The following is a 20242-nucleotide window of genomic DNA, read 5'->3' as shown; positions in this document are numbered from 1 at the left end:
TTGCCATTAATATGCGTGTTTTAAGGTTTTTACATATTGACTGCTGACTGACCAAATGGAAAAAAGATAAAATACTGGAAAAAGTTTCATTCTGAGTAAATCAGCCTTCAATTTTTCAATGCTCAGCCCTTTTCAAATGTGAAAAAAGTGCACGAAAAATTAGGAAACACTTGACACAAGCTATAAAACATATTGATCATCCTTTGGTGTGACGTTCTTTTGGAGGTAGATAGCTATCACCACTTGAATGATTTAATTTTTGTTGTGTTGCTTACAACAATTCTGCACCAAGTAGTGACACTGCTGATCATGTTTACTATTGTTAACATTGAATCTGACAGATAATTCCAATTCTGTTGTTGTCAATGTTTGTCAAAGACATAGTTTTACTGATTTCAGCAATGTTGTACAAAAGTGTCCATAATTTGTTGCACAAAATAAAAACATTTGTTTATTATGACTGTGTTTAAGCTACATCAAAAGTATTGTGTTTTTCCCCTTTAATTATAAGTATGATTTCATATCCAGACCTCCATATGCTAATAAATGCAACTTCCATTAATAATTGTTGTGTGGTTGTGTTGTCAGCACATGCAACTTTGTAAAGAATATAACATTTTAAGAGAAAAAAATCATCCGTTCAGGTACATCATGTGTTTTTGTGGTGTTCTCTTTTTTCTCTTCAGCAGTTTGACGTAAATTGTCAACTCAGATGTATCCAATTTCTTTTTCACATGGAAAAAATGTCCTGTTTTTTTTGTTGTTGTTTGTTTCTTTGTTTTTTTATTAATGATAAAAAATAACCCATCTTCATAATTCTATTTGATAAATCTTCTGTTATTATTAACAAAACATTAAATTCATAAAACAAAAGTAGTAATGAATCTAAAAATTTCTTTTAATTATTAGTCCAAATCAGACATTATTTACACACTATTTCATCCAGTATTTAAAAAAACTGTTATCTTTTTTGGACGTATTTTCCTTTTTTCATCTTAAAAAACAATGTACTGTTTATTTATTTAAATTATTTTTATGTAATTTATATGTTTTAAAGAAAGATATAAAAAAGTCTTATTTTGTTTGTTAACTTTTTTCTTGAAAAATCGATGCACTGTTTATTGTTCTATGTATGTTCCATAATGTATGTAATTTTTATGTTTTAAATAAAGATTTGGGGGGAAAAAAACTTTTTTTTTCATAATATGGTTATTTCCATATGTGTCCACTAGAGGGCAGTGTTACACCGCCAACATGTGTAACTACAAGTTGGGGCTTCTTTAGTTGCGTTTAAACCCTCAAAACACAATCCACCTGTGGCATTAGTAAAGTCTAAACTGTGAGTCTTAAAAACAATAAAATAGAAATATTTTAAATTATTTTTTGTTGTGCGTTTCCGCATAAAAGAGGAGCGGAGCTGTTAGGTAGGCCAACCCCTTATTACGTTTTAAGGAAGTTGCTCAACGTCGGAAAACACATTTTACCGAGTCGAAAGTGAAGTATCCATTTCTGTTTAGCAGCGAATTTTATCGAACTGAATCACACGTTGCTGACCATGTAATTTAGATGATTTATTTTAAACAATCAAACTTTAGTTTGTGAAGAAGTGCGGTAGGATGAACCGCTCGGTGACTTCCGCTACGTATGTTCGCAACATCAGCTACAGTTTGCGCCGCCAGCTGTCCGACTTTCTGGACCCTCACGAGACGTGGAAAGACCTGATTGTGGCCATACGGAAGCCGAGCGGGGAGCCCAGGTACACTCAGCATCATGTCAGGTGAGAAAGCGGCTCTACATCCGGGTCTGGGGTGATATTGAAGCATATTTAAAGCTGCTATTGTTGTTGTTCTTCAGGAGATTTGAAGGTCTCATGGCTCAGGGTAAAAGCGTCACAGTGGAGCTGCTCAATGACTGGGGGACCACAAACAGCACAGTGGGGGAACTGGTGGACATCCTGAGGAGTCTGAACCTACTGGCTGCTGCCAATCTGCTCTTACCTGGTATGATCAGTAATTCGCCGTTTTATTTGGGCTATAACGATGACAAACCATAAATGTATTGACTTTTGTTTGTCAAAGAATCCATATCCACAGAAACACAGCAGGAGGTATCCTCAGCCAGACCGGAAGTAGCTCCTCCAACCTTACTGCTGGGTGAAGAAGAGGCCCAGCATCCACCTTCAGCCTCCTCTCTGCAGACACGAATGCTGGAGGAGGATGGAGGAGGAGACACAGGTGGCTGCATCATTTTCTCTAAAAAGATCTCATTTAAGGTGCTGAAGACAGGCTTAGATAGAGGAAGCTGATTCGCTGTGGCGACCCCTGAAGGGAAAAGCCGAAAGGAAAAGAAGAAGACCTTCCCGGTGGTCTTTTAATTATGATTATGCCGTTTTAAACTTAAAGTCTGTGTTGTTTTTTTTTTTTACATATTTTCTGCAGAGCGGCAGTAGTTCATCAGAAATTTGCCTCTGGTTTGTGACTGTTGGAGGTAGAAGTAACCCCTCTGCTGATATTAGGGGTGTGGGGAAAAAATTGATTTAGTGAAATATCACGATACTTAATTTGGCAATACTTGTATCAATTTAAAATGCAGATGATCTTTTAAAACTTTTTTTCCCCTTATACTTAAAAATATGTCATTGTGGAAATCAGAAGATGTTGATTGTTCCCTTGAAGAAGAAGAAATATTTCTTAATTTACCATGAATTTGCTTGTGTAAAAGCAACTTTTATGAGATACAGTATTAGTGCTTGTGACCATTAGATAAAATTAATTTTACAATTTTATTTCAATGAATTAATATTCAGGTGGAGTTTTTTTCTAAAATATACTCTTTACAAAAGTTGTGAAAATTTGTTCAGGTATCGTCTTGGGATATATCGCGATACATATCATACGTATCACGATAAGTACCTGCCAATACACCCCTAGCTGATATCCCATCATACCTTTTGACGACATACTGTCTCGCCAGTTTACAGCCCTTCAGATCTCCAAGCTACAAAAAAGACGAGCAATATCAGAGCTACGTCAGCTAAGACGAGGAAAATAAAGACGTTGATCAGAATGGACGGGCTTTTATCTGCTCCTAATCCATCATGATTTAAATAAAGAAATAGTCAGAAATACAACTTAATCTTAATTTTCTTTACATATGTCCTCCATGAGAAAATTGCCTCAAGAGCATGTTAAAAGCACAACTTTCATATGTTGTTGTGATTAGTTATTAATTATATTAACACATTTGAGCTCAACTAACACAAAATATATTTTTAAAACTGGCTTACTGACAGATTCTTTATCCAACCATATTTCCATATTCTAATCATAAAGACCCACTCTGATGAAAATTGTGTTTTTAACATGTAGTTGTTGCATTTTTATGATGATGATGAAGAAGATTTATAAAGAAAATTAGGATTAAAACTGATTTTGGAGCATTTCTTTTTCAAATTGTTGTAAATCAAAAGCAGATGATAAAATACTGTTTAAAAATACAATATTTGTGACATAGAACATTGAATGATACACATCGGTCAGCTATGGTTGATGGGAAGTGGGGGTGGTGTCACTCCTTGCAAATGGCCACGCCCACAACTCAATTGCTAATGAACTACTGCTGCTCTGCAAAAACTATTTCCTAGAAAATGCAACAAGATTTTTGATTTTGTCCAAAAATGCCATAAACACAACTAAAAGACCACTAAGAACGCTTTTACAGTAGATCAACAATAGATTTCAATACTGTAAATCCTTATACTTAAAATGTTTTGTCATAAATGATAGTCAGTCGTTAAATTAAAATGTTTTAGGTCTTGAAAAATGAGACTTTGTTAAAAAAGCGGTTTCAATAATTATATTATTTGTTCTCTATAATAACTATCTCTATATGTTTAAAGAGTTTGACTAAATCTGTATTTGTATGTTTGGTCAGTAGATGGCAGCACTGTTCTCACCCCTCACATTCTTTATAGGTTTCCCCAGATTCCTGTACAGCGAGCTCATGAGGATCACCAGGAACTTCGATGACCGCTCCATTTCAGACGGGGGCAGTCGTATCGGCGAGGGAGGCTTTGGGACCGTCTACAAAGGTCTTCTAGACAGCAGACCCGTCGCAGTCAAAAAACTCAGTCCAGTACGTGGGATTGTTTAAGCACGTTCTTTAAAATGTAGTGGATCCCGTCTGTGAAATCTGATCTCGTTTAGATGGAAGACATGCCGCTGGAAAGCTTACAACTTCAGTTTAACCAGGAGATTCAAACTCTGAAATTGTAAGTTTGATTAACTGTTAGATGCCAGAAGGTGAAAAGCTGTTAACACTATTATTACACGGTTCTTCAGGCTAAAACACCAAAACCTGGTTGACATGGTTGGGTTCTCCTCTGATGAGCAGCATCTGTGTATAGTCTACGCCTTAATGGCAAATGGATCTTTGCTGGATCGACTTGCTTGCTTGGTGAGCATCGTGCACCACTTTAGACACTCTTAGAAATGCAGAAAGGGAGCTTTCTGTTGTCAGAATCAATGGTGTGATTGCTCATGCAGGATGGAAGCCCTCCTCTGTCCTGGAAACAGAGATGCTCAGTAGCAGAAGGTGCAGCTAGAGGACTGGAGTACCTTCACTCCAACCATCACGTCCACAGAGATGTCAAAAGGTCAGGACCTCAGTTAATACCTCCTAAAAATGTCATTTCAGTGAACTGTTTTTTTTAAGATTGCAACATTTACTGTATTACTTTAGCAGATTTTAAGCTTATCTCAGATTTTTAGTGTTTATTTAACCATTATTTGTTTGGTGAATTTGTCTTGGCTTAATTAACAATGTATTGGATATTTAATTTCTTACAAGCAATATGCAGAAATTATTTATAATAAAAGAAAATCCCCATACACTGAGAGCAACTTTAAACTGCCATTAGCACGAAGAATAAGATTTAATTTCTCTGTGTGCGGACCAAAAAATCTGGAACAGTTTAGATTTAGATCAAAAGCAATCCAAAAACATCCATAAGTTCAATTACACTCACAAATAAATCATATGGGCAAAATACAGAAATATATGAACAAAAATTTTGTTTATCTTAGGCAAAATAGTCTTTTATCATTCTTAGGTATCTTAGCTTATTTTAGCTAAATTTATCTGACCCTTGTTTATTTTTGGCTATTTTATATTATTTATCTTAGCTTAGCTTGTTTTTATTGTTCTATATGTTATCAAGCTATCTTAAATTCATTTAGCTTACCTTAATTTGTTTTTTGTGTGTGTTTTGTTTCACATATTTTAGCATAACTCAGCTTTAGCAAACAGGCTAGCTTTGCTAATTAGCTTAGTATGACCTCTGCTCAAAAGTAAGATAAACTATTTTCATTTTACCAAATGTTGTGAATTTTACACTTTAACGGTAGTGAACCTGTAAACTTTGAGCTGCAATATTTCAGTGGCTATATTTTCATGAAACCCCTGACAGTCATGTCTTTTTTTCTCTCTGTTAGTGCAAACATCCTGTTAGATGAAAACTATGTGGCTAAAATCTCAGACTTTGGGCTTACAAGAGCATCAGCCAATCGCACATCTGCAACCATGATGACAGAGAGGATTGTGGGTACTCGTGCTTACATGGCGCCTGAGGCGCTAAGAGGAGAGGTCACCCCAAAATCAGATGTGTTCAGCTTTGGAGTGGTAGGTTTGATGAGCAAAAAAAAACAACACAAGTACTCCTAACATTTTCTAAATTTCATGTTAAAAAAAAAACTGGTGCGAAATTCCTTTATTTTATACAGAAGAGAAAAAAAATCAGCAGATGATTAAATTAAAATACAGTAGTCCCCCCTTGTTCGCAGGGGTGAACTTTTGAGTCAACTGATGCCATTTCTCCATGCAGGGACATGGAGAGAGGAGGGGATGCGCTGTGCGGAGATGCACCTCAGCAGTGCAGCACCTCCTTGGGGATGAAAAAAATTCACACAAGCATATTGAGTTGTCAGAGTTTTTGTGATAAACTAGAAGAGTCACGTGACCGAAAAAAAAAAATCTGCAAATACGTGAAACCGCAAATAAAGAAACATGAATAAGTGGCGGAATACTTTAAATACACACACACATATATATATATATATATATATATATATATATACATATAGATGTATAAAATAAGCATAGAATAACATTGTGGTGGAAGCATAGTAATAGGGGGTAGTAGACTAATTTCCATAAGGTGATAGTTAACTTTGCTAGTTAAGAAAGGTTTCCTGTTGGTTTTGTAATTGACCCCATCTCTCTTCCATCTGCAGGTGTTGTTGGAGCTATTGTCTGGACTCCCCCCAGCTGATGAAAAGCAGGAGCCCCAATTCTTGGTGAGCTACACAAATAAACCTTTGGCTGCAGGTTTTTCAGCTGGGCCTAATGACCACTTTGCATTAAACCTCCAGGAGATTATTTTCATCTAATAAACATGTTTGTTTTTCCTGTGGATGCCCCCAAACTGCACTGCAGCTTCTTCTCCAAAATTCTGTAGTCATTGCTAACAATGAGCTAAAAATGAATGGCTTGTTTGGGTTTTTTTTCCCCCTCACCCAGATGGAGTTTAGGTATGACATAGACGATGAAGATGAAGAGCTAACTCTGGAAGATTTTGTAGATAAAAAGATGGGTGACTGGACGATGGGTCAAGTGGAGAGCATCTACTGTTTAGCCTCTAACTGTCTTCATGAGAGGAAAAACAGAAGACCTGTCATCAAACAGGTATGGGGTTATTTATTGAGAAGAGGCCGTAAATGCAGGGAATGACTTATACCGTAGTCACAACTGCCCTTACGGGTGGATACGGGCGAATAATGGGCAAACCTGTACAGGAGATGCAGGTGACTTGCTTGAAATTTTAAGATCGTAAACTGCTCAGTGAGCCTGTAGAAAGAAAATATTGATTACATTTTTTCTACGGGCCTCAGGTTGTAGTGAACACTTAAGTAACACGAAAAAGTGAAGTAGGTGAGATGCAGAAATGTAATACAGATTTGGTTGCATTCATGTGCACATCCTGACTGTTATGCTACGGACTAGTGCTGCCACAAAGGATTATTTTCATAGTCGACTAATCACTGATTATTGTTCCAAAATGGTCGACTAATCGGGTCATGGGCAAACTGGATGTAAAGCACACATCTTAGCTTTGAACTAACTAAAAAATAGATATATAGCATTACCTGGGATAATGCTAGTGTGACTGCTGTAAGCTGAATTTGGCCGCTGAAGATGCTAGTTCTGGTGAAATCGCTGAAGCTAATAGCTGAAAATGCTGATAGCCAGCTAAAATATTAGTTAAATGCCAAATTAAACACAAACAGAAAAAGCTTACAGCTAGCATATAGCTAAAATATTAGCTAAACTCCAAAATAGCCTAAAAAAAGCCCAAATTAGCCAAATAGCTAGCATATAGCTGAAATATTAGCTTAACTCCAAAATAGCATAAAAAACAAAAAAGTCAAAATTAGCCAAAATAGCTAGCATGCAGCTGAAATATTAGCTTAACTCCAAAATAGCTTAAAAAACAAAAAAGCCTAAATTAGCCAAAATAGCTAGCATATAGCTGAAATATTAGCTTAACTCCAAAATAGCTTAAAAAACAAAAAAGGATAAATTAGCCAAAATAGCTAGCATATAGCTGAAATATTAGCTAAACTCAAAAATAGCTTTAAAAAAAACCTTAATAAATGCCAAAATAGTCCAAAAAGCTAGCATAATGCCAGTATAACTTTCAACTTTACTACAGTCTGACTCCATATGATATAAAGTAACGACTAATCGACTATTAAATTAGTCGTCGACTATTTTAATAGTCGATAAGTCGTTGATTAGTCGACTAATTGTGGCAGCCCTTGTATGGACACACCTAGCATGTGGCGCGCATTCAAAAACAGTCTGCATGCGGATTCTTGAACGTGCTTTTAACATGGTTTTCACACTGGGCTGTTGCTACCCAATACTATCACGTGTACTCACAGTTGTAGGAAGCCTGGTGCAAAACGTCAAGGCGATCCTGGTCAGGTACAAACTGCAATTAATTTCTCATTAATGATTAATTTTTAAAGGTTTGGCACTTCCGTGAATTTAAAAGGACATAATCCATATGTCACTACCAAATTCAAGTTCCTGATTGGTCAAAGTTGAACTGGTTTAGCTTTAAACGTGTGTTCAATGACCAAGTGTTTTGCACAAAGAGGCAAAAATTGACTACCACATGAACACCAGAGTTTTGAACGCTGAATACTGAAATGCATATTTACTTACTTTTCATTTCAAGCGGTCGCTTGAGTGCACGTTACTAAGGCCAGTGTGAACAAAGCTTAATAAATAAGGGAAATTAGACGATCAGAGTGTAGTTTGTGTGGGCGTCCTACGGGCACTTTGTATTGCGGTCAGTAAAAAAAAACAGTTTGATCACCTTACTGACAACTAAAATGTAGCGTAAAGGCACTGTACGACAGCATCCCTCGTACACCACGACTGTCTATAACTTGCGTAATCCTTAAAAAATACTTCCTGATACACTTACCACACGCACGACAATTGCAAGTTCCTTTTTCTTGACGCCAAACTGCAAAACACACCTGCACTCTCTTTAAGACGCAGCCGCTCCTCTCTATAGCTCTCTACAGGCGGGACAACCAAAAGATAAACAGTAGCAACACTCCATACGGATGCATATGACTAAGGCTTCAGCAGCTTTGGGCCATAGAGATAGCAAAAGTAACTCTAAAATTGAGTTTCTCAAGTGTTTATCTTAAAACAAAAAACTCTTCCAAGTACTTGAAGATTTCAGACTCTGATCCAACAATAGAAAATATGATTACTTGTGATTTGGAGAAAAAAATGAACTGTTGATATATGATTTGTCTGTCTCCACAGGTCCTATCAGAGATTCACAGTGTTGTTAAGACTATTTTATTGGATTCTCCATGAAGCAGCACACATACTGGAGAACCGCCCCCTCAAAGATGTCTGGACCATTTCTATGCATTTATTAATGTTATTGCTTGTTGAATGTTTTGCATCAAAATCTCAAAAGTACATTTTCATAGATTTAATTTACTTTATCAATACTGGTTTGTGGAGTTTTGTATCAGATTTTCAAACCCAGTCTGTGTTTTATAATATGAAATAAAACAAAATGCACAATTTAAATATTTTATTTATTTTTTTTAAAGAAATTTGTAAGAAACCAAGTAAGACTGATACATGATTCATCTATTAGGGATTTTTCACTTTACACATGAGGTGAGTTAAGGTTTGCCTAATATTAATCAGCAGACCAGTGGAAGGAGCACTAGATTTGTTTAAATCAAATATTTAGTAGTATTCCCTTTTCCTATCCGTAGCTTGGCATTCCGTTCTCCAAGTTTGAGGAGCTTCCTGTTCTCCAAATCATACGTGTACTGGTGCGACATTCTGGAAGCCCCGGTTATTTCCACTGTGATCCAGGCTGACGGTCGACAAAAACCACAACAGACCGATTCAATCGTAGAGCATCACACAGCTACAGTATGTACAATTACAGCACTTGCATAGAAAAATAAGTTTCTCAGCAGATGATTTCTTTTTCCATGTAAACCATAGTTATATATATAAAAAAAAAAATCAAATTTCCAATATAAAATGCACTATTAAAATGAACCAATAGACACTAGTGGAACAATTAATCATTTCTGCTTTGGAGCACCTCATTGTGCAACAGTAGAAGACAAAATACAAAGACACAAAACATTAATGAGCACAGACTTAAGGAATGAAAGTTAGGAATTCAACTCAAAATGGGAGTTTTATCGTTTTGGGGCACGTTCACATTAGTTGCACTAACATTTTTTTTTTTTTTTTAAGTGTTAGAACTGGCAACAAGGTAGAAGGCTCAACTTTGACTTTCATTCGTTGTGATATTATACAGACAAACACAAACTTCCATTTGGCTAGCTACAAACGGAAATTCTGAAGTGTGTCATTGCTCAGTTGTCCTTGGCGTGCATAGTTGGCTCTGGGGGAACTCTGTGAGAAAGCAAGGTGGTCATTTTTTTTTTTTTTCGTCTTTTTTGTTTTTTAAATAAAGCATGTCAAATAGAATTTTTCCCCTATCACAGGACTGTTCCACTGTGGAACGGGTTTGGGGTGGAGGTGGTTCTCGGGTGCTGAGGTCGCTTTAGTCTTCCTCCTCCTCTCCCTCGCCGGGCGGCCGGGTGATCCGGCGCCCGCCTCTCTTACCGGCGGGCCCTTTGGGTTTGGCGAAGGCCTGCTTGTGCGCGTGCTGCTTGGGATGCACCTCCTCGTACAAGAAATCGCTCGTTAATTCCTCCCCGCCTTCGATCTCCAACTGGAAAACAACAAAGCATATGTTTATTTAGAAAATTACTCTTAAACTTTGAATTAAATGAGAATAGTATTTATTGAAAAAACAAGCTAAAAAATCAAATGTTAAACGTTTAGCTCTAGGTTAGTTAGTATTATATCCAAAATGATGAAAATTAGGGCAATAAATCGATTTTATCAAACTAACATTTGCTGTTTAAGATTTTTTAAATCTGCATTGCTGCTAGATTTTTCTGTAACCATGCATCATTCAAACTAGAGATGGGCCGATATCATTTTTTCCAACCAATATCAATAATCGATATTTACCCTGCAACTCAGGTCGATATTTGACGACACCGATATTCAATTTTCACAATAACACCAAGTTTAGATTTGCTTTTTGTTTCTTTATAAGAATGCACAACATTTCTTTTACTCACATTATACTTGACCTTTTTAACATACAGCAAAGGATTTCATAGTATCAAGTATCACTTTAAAACTTTGAAAATATATCTGAAAACATTTACTGACTATTAAATGTAATTGTAGATCATAAGGGTTCCTTTGCCAGGGATCTATTAGGAACAAGTATCAATTGTGTCATAAATAAAGAGCATCTGATAACAGAACAATATCTGTTGATTTTTCTTTGTATCGATCCGATACCGATAAACTCAAATTATGCAAATATCGGCCGATACCGATACTGGCACCAATGTATCACCAATCTCTAATTCAAACTACATTGAAGCTTTGTGAGTGAAATAATCCTCATCTTTACCTTTTTCTCAATCTCAATCTGGAGGTTGTTTTCCACCATGTCAACCAGGTTGTTTTTGCAGCTGGAGTAGAGCATCCTCTCTCGGATGCTACATTTGTACCCGGGCATGGAGTAAATGAAGACTAAAAAGAGCAGATGAAAAACACAAATAAATGATTCTGATGAGCACAGATGTGGTTTTAAAGCCCCTCACTCACCTGTGGACTCCAGATAGTCTCCTTCGTGGGAATGTTTGTACAGGAAGAAGTGGTATCGTGGAGAATCTTTGGGGATTCTCTTTGGCAGGTCCTTCACTTCTGTTGGCTCAGTGCTGCACAAGTGAATCATCTCTTTTTCAGCATCTATTTTCTGTTGAAAGAGGTGAAAGTAACCCTTAATAAAAAGGCACAAGCATAATATCATTTTAATCATTTTTTTCATTGAAGAACTTATTCTTTTTGCCAACCTGACATGGATCAGTTTAGTGTCAGACAATGTTTTCACAGACCGGCCTGTATGAGGCTGAAGTGGGCTTATCTTTTTTTTATTAGCTCCCAATTTCCCTTAACTTTTGCGGGTAAAGTTTATCTTCATTCATTCAAACAAGCTCCCCAGCTCTTTTGAACTTTGTTTGCACACTAGATTTTGTGTAAGAACCATTAAAATGTGATATAAATTTACCTTAACTTATAACTGTGAAAGTGGAAGCTAAATATATATATATATATATATATATATATATATCATATGTATACTAAGCCTCATCTAACTTTTGAGGTGTGATGGATAAATACAAAAGACAAAAAAAGAAACGATCAGTAAAACTTTGTTTTCTAAATATAGTAATAAACTTGAATTTTTAGCAACTTTATAAGCAACATTCTTGTAACATTAGACAGCCAGTTGCTGAATATTATGCATTTGATTAATTTCATGTTTGGGGACAACAGTAACAATAAATTCATATTATAAGCAAAGACTCCTGGTTTGTCTGTAAAATGCAGGTAGCTTTTATTTTGAAGTCTGTTTTTCTATTTCCTAACTGGCTGTTTTTTGTGAAAAGAAACTTCTCAAAAACATTTCTTTTTTTGGTTAACTTTGCACACTTGGTTGCTAATAATAGAAAGTAGCGGATGTAGTTTTGACACATGACCAAGCAGCTTGACTTGCATCAAGAACAAGTCAGATGTGGTGGAGAGAATCCAGGAATTTTTCAAAATAAAACTTCCTTCAGAATCAGATTTTTTTTTTCTTATTGAAAATACCTAGGTCATGTTCATCTCTACAGGCTGGTACCAACTGTCTCACTGACCAGTACCGGTCCACAGCCTGGGAGTTAAGAGACCAATATTTCTTTAGAAAAAAAGAAAGTTATTCTCCAAGTTTTGGAGTGACTTTGGATGACAAACCAAAACAAATTGGACGTTTGGTCTTGGCACACTGAAGCTGAGTAAAGGAGATTCTTCAGTGAAAACATGCTGCATTAACTTGAAAGCTTAGGGATGGGTTTACAGCTAAATCTCTTTAATCTGAAGCATTTTACACTATTATGCAACAGTAAACATGCTGAAAATGGAGACAGCTATGTTACAGTGAACTCTACAATTTGAGTGCAAGTTTATCTGTTGAGAGCTTCAACTCTCAACAGATAAAGGATGAATAATGGTTTGCTAAATGTAAAGCTATATCCATATTCTTCCTCTGCTCCGAAGCACAGAAGTTTACATTTAAATTTAAGTAATGACATTTTGTTCTAGCAAAACTTTTTAAAGCTATGAAATTAAGTTTTTATGAATTTTTAAAGCACTAGCAGCTACAGGCTAAAGTGGATGACCGGCGACTATTGATGACATCATTGAGGGTTAGTAACGTCCAAATAAGACGATAATGTTGTATCCGAATTCCCCCCCAATCACTATATAGTGCGTTCGCCATTTTCTAGTGCTGTCTGAATCTAATTCCAAAATCGAGTACACTCGAAATTTCCCAGAAGTTTTTGCGAAAAACTAGCGTGCATCGATGCTCACTTGATTAGAAAATATAGACCATAATGCATTGCGGTCGAACGAGTTCAAACAAGAAACGTGTATAATTATAATATTTGAATAAACCATTCAGATTCTCACCATCAGAACACAGAGGAGTCATAAATATTAAAAAAAAAAATTTAAATATCTGTTGGGCTGGTTTTTACTAGGTATGTAGGGAAAATCGATTTGGCGATAACATTGCGATATTTCAATTGGCGATACTTGTATCGATTTAACATGCTGACAAGATGACATTTACTAAATTATCTGTGCGTCCTTCAGTACGAAAGACGAAAACAGCCTCCCCTCCTTTTTTTTTCCCATTTTCTTGGGATAACGAGATAATAACTCCTTAGTGTTTTCAAACAGGTGAAGTCTTGGTGTGTCCATGCGGGAAAGGAAGAGGGGGACGCATCATTCTTCGTTCTTGATTATCTCGTAATAATGAGAAAACCGACTTCTTTTTCTCATTATAACGAGATAGCGGATCTCGTGATAACGAAAAAATTATTGAAAAACATTTTTAAAAAGTAGGGCAGGCCATTTTCGGCTTCCGTACTTCAGCGTCTCACTTTTGTCTTCCCCCTAAACCCCCCGACTGCTAGTTGGCAGCTCAGCACACTGAAACTCTTTGAACAGCCCTACACTGAACCAAAACAACAAGGTCTCTGGAGAACCAGTTTGTGTTAAATGTTCATGACTTCAGCTCAGATAAAGAACAAGTGAAGCAGTGGAGCTGGGCAGAGGGTCATGGGCGGAGCTTCAGCTTCACGGGAATAGTGAACACTTTTTCTGGTAGAGTCTTGGGATATATTGTGAATCGTATCATATCATGACATGAATATCGCGACACATATTGTATTGCCAGACTTGTCAATACACACCCCTTGCTTTTAAGCTAACCCCCAAACGGCATAAGTGAAACAATGCTTTCAACACAATGATTCCTTTGTTCAGTGGTTTGATCTGATCTTGTGATGCGAGCCAGCTGAATGGTAATGAGAAGACTGCAAACAAAGGCTTTTTGGGGTAACTTGAGTAAGTCATTGTGTCAGTATTTGAAGCAAAAAATAAATAAATAAGAAAGCAACCTATTCCTCTGGCAGAGGGTTATAAATGACACTTTATAAAACAGAAAAACAAACAATAACTCACCAGTTGCACATAATTGATTTTCTTCGCCCTAAAGCGTGTGAGAGCCTCAGCAGCGTCTTTGCCAATAGGGAAGGCCACTCCCTGCAGAGTCTGCTGCTTGGTGTCCACACTAATGTCCGTCTGCACCTGAACACACAAGCCATGTGAGCCTTCGTTTGTCAATAACACGCTCAAAAGTCATAGAGCAAGCTGGGTAGCAGAAAAACAAACAGCTCGTGAATGAAGTGATTTACATATCAAATCAATGCTCTGAAAAGACTTCATGGCCACCTGTGTCACTGCCTAATATTTACACACAAAGATGAAACACAATTATTGGAGATGATGTGAGAAGACGGGGTACCTCAACAACGGAAAAAGAAAAGAAACAACACAGAGAAGTGGAAAATGCAGGGAGGATTACACTGATGGATTGCATCTATTTTTAGAAGCCTGTTTCTACCAAATGAAATGCTGTGCACACATCACTAAGCCTCTAATGTAGCCACCTCGTCTACAAAAAAAAAAAAATAGGATTGGGCGTCTTTCAACCATCTGTTCAGTGCAAAGCAGGCATGGAAATCAATATACATTTCAAGGAAGCTTGTTTCATTTCTCAACAGCTGGTAAATCAGAACGAAAAGCTCACTTCCTATTTGCTGTGCTGCTTTTAATTGGCCAGACTTCAGACAGGGCTTCCACAACTCAAAACATTTCCATATAAGGAAGGGAGGACACTTCATGCGGGAGGCTGAGGAGACCAGCATTAAAAAAGCCTGAAAAGCAGAAAAGAATACTACGCAATGTGATTAGTTTGTAACTGAAGCCGTCCGTGCGACCCTCATCACATCCTCTTTGCTGCTGCAGCCCTAAAGCCTCTCACCTCAGCAGTCCAAAGATCCCATCCACAGCACATATCACATTACTCCATTTCTCCTTCTAATCACAACAAAGGCAAAGCACCGCGATAGGGTTCAAATGAGCTCCGCGGGGAATCACGGTAAAACTCCATTTGCATGCATCTCTTAATATGGAAATGTCCTTTCCAGTCGCTGGAGTGATCTCACTTAAGGCTGTAGGGGTGTAAACTGTAGCTTTCTAGGTGTTCGATTGCCTAATTGTTTTATCTTTGCCACCATCCTGTTATACTAATGCATCAGCACACCTCTGCACTATCGTGATGCCAGCCAAGCAAACGCTCACACTGCTGCTGACCTTGTGCTGCTGGAAAGCTGCACTGCTGGCCTTTCACCACCGGATTCTGACAGGATTTGCATCTCACAAACACTGAATATGAGAGGCCGGATTTCTTGGCTGAGCTAAGCCCTTCGTCCCTAAGTGCAACAGTGTGTCCACTCATTTTTTTATAACTTCAATGAACTTTTGATACAAAGATCAGAGCAAAAAAGCAGGCATTAACTATGGTGTGTTTGTGTTTACCTCGCTGAGTTTGATCTGTCTCAGCTCCTCCTCTGCAGCAGTGAGGGGTAAAGGAGCAGACTGCGAGGTCAGGTATTTCCTGTAGCCGCTGAGGTTCAAGTCCTCCTGCAGCCGAAGGAAACCACAGTGAGACATCAAAAAATAAAAAATCCACACTGATGGAGTCAAGACAGAAGCATGCAGGAGCAGGCTTTTCAACTTCATTGCTAATGTATATTTAGGTTGTAGTACCTCCCAATCAAAGGGAATCAAGGAGTGTGTGTAATATTTTAGAAAAAAAACTGGACAAAATTAAAGTTATTCTTTAAGAATTAGAAGCATTTCAACCTAAACACACTAAAAAATTTTGAGCCTTTGGGAGCTTTAAGCTACAGACACATCGGGCATTTAACGCACATTCAAAAACACATGCTTAGCCCATGAAATTGACTTTTTTTCCTACTGTTTACTAGCGTATGTTCACCACCTGCAGTTGGAAGAGGCTCGGTGCAAAATGTCAAAAAGTTGCATATCTCCTGATTTGGGAACTAAACAGAAATCGTTTGGTTCACTGCTAGTGTCTTTTACAGTGTTGGATATGGATAACTGTCCTGTCAGCAGAGCAGCATGGTTTAACTTTATTTGAGAAACAAACATCGTTAGAATCGTGGTCGTGTCTGATTTCACCAGATAAACCAGCAATGCCGCGTTTGGAGAGTTCCACTGCATCACTACCAAATCTGAGCCCCTGATTGGTCAAAGTTTGACCCGGTTAAGCTTGCTAGTGTTCAGTGGTCCTACGTTTTGTATGTAAAGCCTGAAAACATTAATAAAATCTTACAAAGCTCCATGTGAACATGACAGACTTTTCATTGAAAGTGAACGCTTGAACGAGTGACGTGAACGTAGCGCCAGACAGGCACCTCATTACTGTTGGAGGATTCTCCTTTTGGAAGAACATTAAGGATACATTGTGAGACAAACCTTTGTGGTTCCAAATAGTTCATCCTTGATGTGGCCTCCTCCAAATTCTTTCTTCAGTGTTGCTCTGGTAGCAGCATACAACATTTTGTGTCGCACCTGTTTGGAAGCAAACATCAAGTTACTGTGGCGATTCTAAACACTGTAGATGACAGTTTTTAAGAACTATTAAAAAAAGACTGATCAGTAAAAATACATCCTGACTAAAACTGCAACAGGAAGAATTGTTTTTTGTGCTAAAATTGGCGTCACATTTTGAGGAAACGTTCAAAGCTGTTTGATCCTGTCATGACATAAAAGCTTTTATGTGGAGAGGCTTATTTTGCACATTTGAGGAAAATCATAAACTCCTTTTTAGAAAGGGTTGGAACAAAGTTATAAGAGGAAGATCTTTCTCACATGTCAGTGGTGATCTTCACACTCCGCTGAGACTGAGTTGAAGCTACTATTGTTATTTGTTACTTTAGCTTATCGTTAGTTCTGCTCACACTCAAATCTAAAGCTACTTTCAAGAGGAAGGACTTTGTAAATCATTTAAAAACATGTTTTTAGTGGGGTTGAAAACACTACCAAACATAAGGCAGGAAGAAGCCAGCAGCAGCGAGCACAAACTGATTGCGAAAGGATTCAGAAACTTCCATGCAAGCCTCAACCTGAAGGACGGAGTTTTGTGCTGCTGTGAAGGCATCCCAAACCCGGCTTTATAGCTGGAAAAGTGAGTTTTTTCTCCAGCTTTAAAAACAATGCTACTGATTTAAAAACATTTTAAAGACCCACTCCAATAAAAAATGTGTTTTTAAAATGTTCTCGTGGCATTTTTTTCCAATGGTGAAGGACATAAATGAATAAAATTAAGCTCAAAATTGCATTTCTGAGTATTTCTTTTTTCAGAATGGCTCAAAAGATGATCGGAGTGGGTCTTTAAAACAATACAAAGTCACAGGGAGTTCAGTGATAATATTTGAGACAAACTGTATTAGCTGCAAAACCAAAAATAACAAAGCGACTAATCTTGCTTTTAGATAAAAACAGTGACATTTAAGCAAAAGACAAAGCTCCGAGGTCAAGTAACAAAAACAACAACCCATATTTAGCTCCCAAGAGGCCTGTTGGGAGTAATGACTACATACAAAGACCGGTTTCTTTGATGAGGTAAAACCCCACCCTTGTGATACTGTAAGCACAGAGCCTTTAAAAATGTCAGTACAGCCTTGGATCACTTACAGTAGAGTGGTCCGGAGACCAAGCCAGCAGGATCCATTCAAAGCCCTGATTGTTGGTGGAGTCTAGCCGGTACAGGATATAACAGGGCACGTCATCGTCGAGCAGCGGCAGCACTAAGGAATCGTACTCTTGGTCCCATTTCTTGGATGCCTTCCTGGTGGTGCCCAGACTTAACTGTTCTGGAGAGTAGAACAACCACAACGTTCGCATGGTTTCGTGTGTCCAGCAGAAATTTGGATTCTCCTGAAAGAGTGACCACTTACCGTCCTCGATGACAATCTTTAAGGCTCGATACTCATTTCCGCCTCTGGCGCTTGCGAAGATATCCTTAACATCGTTCCCCGCTGACAGAAATGAAAAGATAGAAAGTGACCATTTTCACTGAATTTTCAAAATAAAAGCAGCCAGTGCTAAGCTCTTGTCTTGGCCGCACAAACTGCAGGAAATGTGAGGGTAATACATGGAATCAACAGTAACATTTAACCATGGGTGCACTTAAAAAATGTACATCTTGGCCGCACATACATGAATTTTCATTAGTTTATGTGATTGTTTGAATGTAAATACAGGTAAATGATATAAGCCAAAAGATAAGGGATTAGCCTAAATGAAATACAGTAGGATTTTTTTTAAATACAATTTCTAAGAAAAAAAATTAAAGAAATGGACTGTAAAGTGGACGTTTTATCTAGAAAAAACATCCCTACTCATCGGTAGTATAAAAGAAAGACATTTTTATGGCATGTAAAGAGCAAAGTTCACTTTAAACAATACACTAAAGCAGATAATAAATTATGAAAGCGAGACAATTTTATAGTAACTGTTCATTTAGATAAATAAGTCAGAAATGCTGCTTTAAATTATTATTCAAGTGACAATTTTAAGCTAAAAGGATTTTGAAACAACTTCATTGACTTTGTAATAACTGGTGGTTATTGGATAAACTGCAAACATTTGACCTCAAATTTCACTCATTATTTGCACAGAAAACCAACAACAAAAAGCAGGAAAATGTGGAACATACAGTTTTTTTGCACTGTGCACAGTCATAGCACACACATAACTGCTGATCACCACATTCCTGAATGGTTAATAATTCCAATAACTACATAGTTTATTACTTTTAAACTAGTTCCACTCACTTTGGAATGTGGTGTGAAAAATATGCAACAAAAGAGGAGAAATATAAAGTATTGAGAATGTAGAGGGTGAGATATTTGAGGGGGAAATTGACTTAAATCTTCAAATGTGCTCGTTCCGATCTAGCTTAATCTCAGTGTAGAAATGCGAACTACAACGTGGCAGCCATGTGTAGCCGCAGGTCGCGCCCAGCTTGCAAACACTTCCACCAAACAGGTCAGAGTCAGTGCTGCTGTTGAACGGACGCGTTTGCGTGACACAAACCCGGCTGGTACCAGGCCAGCAGCGAGTCGAATCAATGAGTCGCCAAATCATTCAAAGCTTAAACCAGCTGTAGTATTTTTAATGCAATAAACATAAATTAGTTCTTGTAGGAAATAAAAATGCTAAATGGTAGATAGATGTCGGTTTCTCGTTAACTGTCACGCCAAGAAGTGTCAGAACAGATCCCTGCAAATCACAGTAGCACGGAGCTAGGAGTGGCTAGCTAACTAGTCGCTAGCTTCTCGTTGCAGAGACTTCTTTCGGCCGTTTAAATGTCGCCCCGCGAGCCTGTGGCCCTAAAGTTGCGTACATAACAACAAAACTACACCGAGAATTAAAGAAAACATTTACCTTGAATGCCCGTTTGGTGTGACATGGTGTATTTTATCGGACAGAGCGACGTTCAGGCGAGACCAGAGCTGAGAAGCAGGAAGTGCCGGGCTCCGCCGCAGACAAGGCCCGCCCCCAAGTCTTTCGTCATCAAAACCACGTGACAACATGTCTAGTACTTCTTCTTTGCAGCTTTTATTTGGCGGCTGGCAAAAAACAGGTTTCATATGCGTCCAGTTCAACAATTTACAGTTTGTTTAAGGCATATTAAACCATGTTCTGTTCTAAAATATTCTTCCCTAGAGTTAATGTTTGAGTAAGAGACCAAGTTGATGACCCGGATTACGCCTCATTCAAAATCTTTAATTTCCTTTTAATACTATTGTTTTCATTCATTTTTATTTTATTTTTTAATCTTTGTCCTTATTTTATTACTCTTTTTATTTTTCTCTCTCTCTTTATGCTCGAACCCCTTGTGTATCTGTTGTTTGTGCTTGTCTATAATTTTATTGTCCTTGAAAATTGTTTAAAAAGGTGTTAAAAAATATCTATATATATATTTTTTTTTTCAAAAAAAAAGGAAAAACCTTCAGTTTTCTTTTTATCAACTTAGCAGGGGCTG

General features: G+C 37.5%; 2 protein-coding genes across 4 annotated transcripts; one reads left to right on the top strand and one right to left on the bottom strand.

The window, feature by feature from the left end:
• The first annotated feature begins 1286 nt into the window (after positions 1 to 1286).
• irak4 (interleukin-1 receptor-associated kinase 4) lies at positions 1287 to 9633 on the top strand. 3 transcript variants are annotated; one of them, XR_002920223.2, is made up of 11 exons: positions 1291 to 1777; positions 1855 to 2000; positions 2079 to 2234; positions 3974 to 4134; positions 4206 to 4270; positions 4341 to 4455; positions 4545 to 4654; positions 5493 to 5679; positions 6291 to 6353; positions 6638 to 6741; positions 8905 to 9633. XR_002920223.2 is itself a non-coding variant. In XM_024281277.2 (11 exons), exons 1-11 carry the CDS (start codon positions 1617 to 1619, stop codon positions 8956 to 8958), a joined length of 1383 nt encoding a protein of 460 aa, XP_024137045.1. In that variant the 5' UTR covers positions 1292 to 1616; the 3' UTR covers positions 8959 to 9633. The 3 variants fall into 3 exon arrangements, 2 of the variants coding, with proteins under 2 accessions (XP_024137046.1, XP_024137045.1); XM_024281277.2 differs by having other exon boundaries at positions 1292 to 1777; positions 6577 to 6741; XM_024281278.2 differs by lacking the exons at positions 6638 to 6741; positions 8905 to 9633 and having other exon boundaries at positions 1287 to 1777; positions 5882 to 6353.
• Positions 9370 to 19800, bottom strand: twf1a (twinfilin actin-binding protein 1a). Its single transcript, XM_024281279.2, has 9 exons — positions 19642 to 19800; positions 18150 to 18230; positions 17887 to 18065; positions 16666 to 16761; positions 15703 to 15807; positions 14284 to 14409; positions 11317 to 11467; positions 11120 to 11241; positions 9370 to 10357 (listed from the first exon to the last, which is right to left on the bottom strand). Exons 1-9 carry the CDS (start codon positions 19664 to 19666, stop codon positions 10187 to 10189), a joined length of 1056 nt encoding a protein of 351 aa, XP_024137047.1. The 5' UTR covers positions 19667 to 19800; the 3' UTR covers positions 9370 to 10186.
• Between the last annotated feature and the right edge of the window lie 442 nt (positions 19801 to 20242).

The sequence above is a fragment of the Oryzias melastigma genome, linkage group LG6 (genome assembly GCF_002922805.2).
Source record: "Oryzias melastigma strain HK-1 linkage group LG6, ASM292280v2, whole genome shotgun sequence".
Lineage (NCBI taxonomy): Eukaryota > Metazoa > Chordata > Actinopteri > Beloniformes > Adrianichthyidae > Oryzias > Oryzias melastigma.
This window is presented reverse-complemented; position numbering and strand designations above follow the sequence as displayed.

Bases quoted from the DNA above. Each gene is read 5' to 3' on its own strand.
- twf1a (XM_024281279.2), bottom strand. From the start codon at position 19,666: ATGTCACACCAAACGGGCATTCAAG. The intron at 15,808-16,665 runs GTTTGTCTCACA...CTTCGGCTGCAG, and splicing joins AACTATTTGGAACCACAAAG to GAGGACTTGAACCTCAGCGG. The intron at 11,242-11,316 runs GTGAGTGAGGGG...TGCTCTTTTTAG, and splicing joins AGACTATCTGGAGTCCACAG to TCTTCATTTACTCCATGCCC.
- irak4 (XM_024281277.2), top strand. From the start codon at position 1,617: ATGAACCGCTCGGTGACTTCCGCTACGTATGTTCGCAACATCAGCTAC. The intron at 4,655-5,492 runs GTCAGGACCTCA...TCTCTCTGTTAG, and splicing joins GTCCACAGAGATGTCAAAAG to TGCAAACATCCTGTTAGATG. The intron at 6,742-8,904 runs GTATGGGGTTAT...CTGTCTCCACAG, and splicing joins GAAGACCTGTCATCAAACAG to GTCCTATCAGAGATTCACAG.